Source organism: Pseudochaenichthys georgianus, chromosome 22, assembly GCF_902827115.2.
Source record: "Pseudochaenichthys georgianus chromosome 22, fPseGeo1.2, whole genome shotgun sequence".
Classification (NCBI taxonomy): domain Eukaryota; kingdom Metazoa; phylum Chordata; class Actinopteri; order Perciformes; family Channichthyidae; genus Pseudochaenichthys; species Pseudochaenichthys georgianus.
Genome location: NC_047524.1, coordinates 12,828,884 through 12,833,801, shown reverse-complemented (window position 1 = coordinate 12,833,801; position 4,918 = coordinate 12,828,884). Strand labels below are relative to the sequence as shown.

General features: G+C 41.8%; 1 protein-coding gene across 1 annotated transcript; it reads left to right on the top strand.

Moving 5' to 3' along the window:
• The first annotated feature begins 1,344 nt into the window (after positions 1-1,344).
• htr1d (5-hydroxytryptamine (serotonin) receptor 1D, G protein-coupled) lies at positions 1,345-2,490 on the top strand. Its single transcript, XM_034112088.2, has one exon. It carries the CDS (start codon positions 1,345-1,347, stop codon positions 2,488-2,490), a length of 1,146 nt encoding a protein of 381 aa, XP_033967979.1.
• The last annotated feature ends 2,428 nt before the right edge of the window (positions 2,491-4,918 follow it).

The following is a 4,918-nucleotide window of genomic DNA, read 5'->3' as shown; positions in this document are numbered from 1 at the left end:
TTTATTTCCAGTCCATCCAAATTAAATCCAGAGGAAGTTGGACAGAGATGGAGCAGAGAGGAAATGATGAACTAGTCAACCAACATGCTTTTCATTTTTTCTGGGAACTGTCAATTAGGGAAAGTAGTCGCTCTGGCAAAACATATCATTTATTCCCGCAACAATCTCAAATAATAATTTTAGTATAGACTGTGTAACTTTGGTGAAATGTGATACATCTACAAAACAGCTGGAAGTGAGTGGCTGTTAAGTCCCTGTATCAAGTCATAATGCTCTGTTTACAGGTCGCTGTTGAGTTTACATTGTTCATGTTCCTTTATTTCCCCTTATGTGTTGTGTGTTGTATGTAGTAGGATAGTTTGTGGATGCCTGTATCCAGTACGGGGGAGGGGATGATGGTAAAGTTCAATAGAACTAATCTTCTCTTTTCTATTTTGCTCTTCTCTTATTTATCTCACCTATAGGATGAACGTGCTGCAGAGAAAGCTCCATGACAAATCCTTCCTCGCTGTATGGACGCTGCTTCTGAAAGGCTTTCTGAAAGTGAAGAGGGAAAGCTTTCACACACCCAGTATCTGAAAAAAGGGCTTTGCTGATCGGCTTCTATACAACGACTAAAAGCTACGAGATGATTAAAAATCAACCAAAGGATTCCTGGATGTTTGTCCTCCTCTGCATCATGTAACTGTAATGTTCTGGCTTTCTAATATCATCGAAGACACTAGCCAAGTTTCAGCACAAATCTCAATTTAGAAGGCTTCACGTGGACAGGGAACAGATAAGAAGAGAGACAACAAGCAAGCCTTGTGTATCTTTCGTCATCATCTTCCTACATGCAGCTCCCAGCATAGCGTTATTGAAAAGGAGGAGTCCATTAAAGCATTTGATAGATAGGAAGGTTTGGTCTAAAGGTGTTGTTGCCGGCTGGCTGCTAGCTGGAGATGAGATAAGAGCGTTGGGAAGAGAGAAAAGGAGTGCCAGCCTGACAGGAGCTGAATACAAATTAGGATTCCTCTCTCCAGCAGCTACACCAGTGAGGCGAATCAATATGAGAGAGACTAAATGGACAAATAAGACATAAATACAAATATTAGCCGGCTTAAACTACAGAAGCATTAGTTGTGGATGGAACTAGATGATTGTAATATGGTTGATATAAAATAGCAATAGGGATATTGCAATGTGAAATAAGATGCATAAAAGACAAGCTTAAGCATTTTTCTTCAGCCCAAACCAAAAATGCCATGCCACTGTACAGCCTTTTTAAGCGCCATGCCTGAACTGATGTAATGAGGCTGGTTTAAACCTTGGAAAAAAATAGGGTTTAAAAGAAGTGGAGGCGAGATGGAGCTGGATAACAGCTCACTGGACTACTTTACCAGCAACTCCACAGAAAACCCTGACACCATTACAGCTCCACCCTGGAGTGAAGCAACAATTCTCGGTTTCCAGATCTCCCTCTCTGCCGTGTTAGCCCTCGTCACCTTGGCTACTGTGCTTTCAAACGCCTTCGTCATCGCCACCATCTATCTGACCAGGAAGCTCCACACACCTGCCAACTTCCTGATCGGCTCCCTGGCCGTCACAGACCTGCTGGTGTCTATTTTAGTAATGCCGATCAGCATCGTCTACACTGTCAGCAAGACGTGGTCGCTGGGGCAGATTGTTTGTGACATCTGGCTGTCGTCTGACATCACCTTCTGCACGGCCTCCATCTTGCACCTGTGTGTGATTGCATTGGACCGCTACTGGGCCATCACAGACGCACTGGAGTACACAAAACGCCGCACTATGCGCCGGGCAGCGGTCATGGTCGGGGTAGTGTGGGTGATCTCCATATCTATTTCCATGCCTCCACTATTCTGGCGGCAGTCCAAAGCCCACGAGGAGCTCACAGAGTGCTTGGTGAATACAGATCAGATCTCCTACACCCTATACTCCACCTTCGGCGCCTTCTACGTCCCCACGGTGCTTCTCATCATCCTCTACGGACGGATCTATGTAGCCGCCCGCTCCCGCATCTTTAAAACGCCGTCGTCTTCTGGGAAGCGTTTCACCACAGCACAGCTCATCCAGACCTCTGCAGGCTCCTCTCTCTGTTCTCTAAATTCTGCCTCCAACCAGGAAGCCCACCTACACTCTGGCAATGTGGGAGGGGGGGGAGGATCACCTCTGTTCATGAATAGCGTGAAAGTGAAGCTGGCAGACAGCGTGCTGGAGAGGAAACGCCTGTGTGCGGCTCGGGAGAGGAAAGCGACCAAGACACTGGGCATCATCCTGGGTGCTTTCATTGTTTGTTGGCTCCCGTTCTTTGTGGGCACACTCGTCACGGCCATATGTAAAGAGTGCTGGTTTGATCCAGTGCTCTTTGATGTATTTACCTGGCTGGGATACCTGAACTCCCTCATCAATCCTGTTATCTACACCGTATTCAACGATGAATTCAAACAAGCTTTCCAGAAACTCATGAAATGTAGACGCTTCCACTGAAATAAACTGATTCAAACTTTTAAAGAACAGTGAGTGTAAAAGAGAAAAAGCAAACAACATAATAATTATAATGGAAGTACTGTGTACACGTAAATGTCCCATCTTGTTTTTTTTAATATATAAAACAGCTCTGTGCCATAGCTCTTTAGATACCTAAAGCATATCATCCATACAGGCTTAATCATGCATGCTAAAAAAAGGAAATCTTGATCCCGAAGAATGTTGGAACTCTTCTTCAAAGACAAAGAAAGAGGATTTCAAGGCCATTTAAATGTCAATGGGACACTTGTGTTATTTTCTTTGACAAAGGCAGAGATCAAAAACAAGGATTGGTGTGACTGTGTGGGACGAGGGAACTCAGAAGGATTGGATTTAATCCAGCGGAAATGAAAAGCCATGAAATATATGTTGTCTTAATCTCTGTGTCATTCTGTGTGCTGCTGCTCCCATAAAAGTCTCGCACTTAGAAAAGACTGCAAAACTCCAGAGATTCAGTATACAGTATGTTGCCATGTTCAGTATGCAATTATATTTGAAAGTGGTGTGTGTGTGTGTGTGTGTGTGTGTGTGTGTGTGTGTGTGTGTGTGTGTGTGTGTGTGTGTGTGTGTGTGTGTGTGTGTGTGTGTGTGTGTGTGTGTGTGTGTGTGTGTGTGTGTGTGTGTGTGTGTGTGTGTGTGTGTGTGTGTGTGTGTGTGTGTACTGTATGTGTGTGTGTGTGTGTGTACTGTATGTGTGGGTACAGGTAGTTACTTTACTGTAATATATGCGTGTTTGAAGAAGGGAGGCTTGTCAAGTATCTGACATTTATGCTTTTCCCAGTGAGGCTTGTCTCGTTGTTACAGAGACAGAAATGGAAACAGAATGTCCACTCTGCCTCTGAATTTTAAGTAACAGCCAATGCCATAGCAACAAATAAACCGATTCAAAAACATTATGAAATGATGTGCTCTGCTATGAGGACAGGGATCAGAGTGGCGGCTTCTGAAGGCAACATTGGACTCTATTTTTGCGATTTTATGTGTTTGGTTTATTCAATGTTAATACCTGTGTTACAGTTCAGTAAAAGCGTATCATTGGCAGATGGTATAACCTCTGCAGAAGTGTTTTCAGGATAAAATCATATAGCAGTTTTCCTAGCGACTCTTCTACTTACTTCCATATGAAAAACTGATCAGTGCCACCGATTGGCTAATGAATAACACACTGCTTAGTTAGTGCACACGTTTATGTCAAACAAAGAAATGCATACTTAAAATGAAATGTACATGCCAGACACAGCTGTGAGAAATGATAACGTTTGTTTAAATAATCCAAAGAATAGTTCTAACAAAAAGCTTATGTTTTTTTTTACTCAAATAAGCAAAAACATTATTTCAGTTATTGTATATGAAATGGCTCTATTCAAAATATGAGTTCCCCTTGTTAGAGACATGTTTCCTTGACAAATGTAACCATGATGGCTTTTTTTTCTCAGGTCTAGGCAGCAGAAAAGTAACTGAATAATTGACTGCTTATTAACATGTTGCTGAATCCATCAGATGTACAAATCAAATTACCATTTTACAACATTCATTCCAAGTGACAGACTGAACAGGAGGGGTGTAAATTCAAAGCTATTTTTTACAATAAATGTTAGACGAGATGAGAAACTACATGTAGTGTATGGGTTTTTATGGTGGGTCACACACAGGACAGATTTCCCACAACATGTTGAGGTCACATGAAAGCCATGGTTCATTTTATATGTGCGACAGGCACAGGGAAATGCAATCAGAAATAAGTACTACAGAGACAGTGTTAAAAAAGAAGTGAATGTGAGTTTGTTTGAGGAAATAAGGACAGAAACTTAACAGAAAGACAACTCCCTAACGTTAAATCATAAATTATGCTGAGAATAGGAGTAACAAGAGAGCTGAAAAATATGTGACTGGAATGCTACTAAAATTTGCTGCAGGTCAATTTAATCATTCATTTGTGGCAAATATCTTATTTACATCCCTGATTATCTATAAGGTACACTTTAAATATTAAAGTCGAGACTCAGAAATATAGAAAAAAGGAGAGAAATCAGGCGTTAAACAGAGGAAGTTGGATAACCTTCGCATGTTTGTGCGTGCCAGGAGTTCAAGAGGCTGGTGATGTGCCGCTCATATGAGCCAATAAATGTATTAAAAGATTATTTGATCAATCCCACAGAAAGAATAAAGTCACTTAAAGAACTATAACATATTTTTTTTATAAGAGATTTGGTTTAGTCTGAGTGACTTAAATTGACTCAGCCCACTGACTTCAGAGTCCACCTTTACCACGTCCAGAGCAGAGCACAGAGTGACCAAATGGTTTCTGCCATCAATTCTTCATGTCAGGCTCTCAGAGTGCCAGCTGTACACTATACATCGATATTTCAAACCGGAGAGACGTGATGTA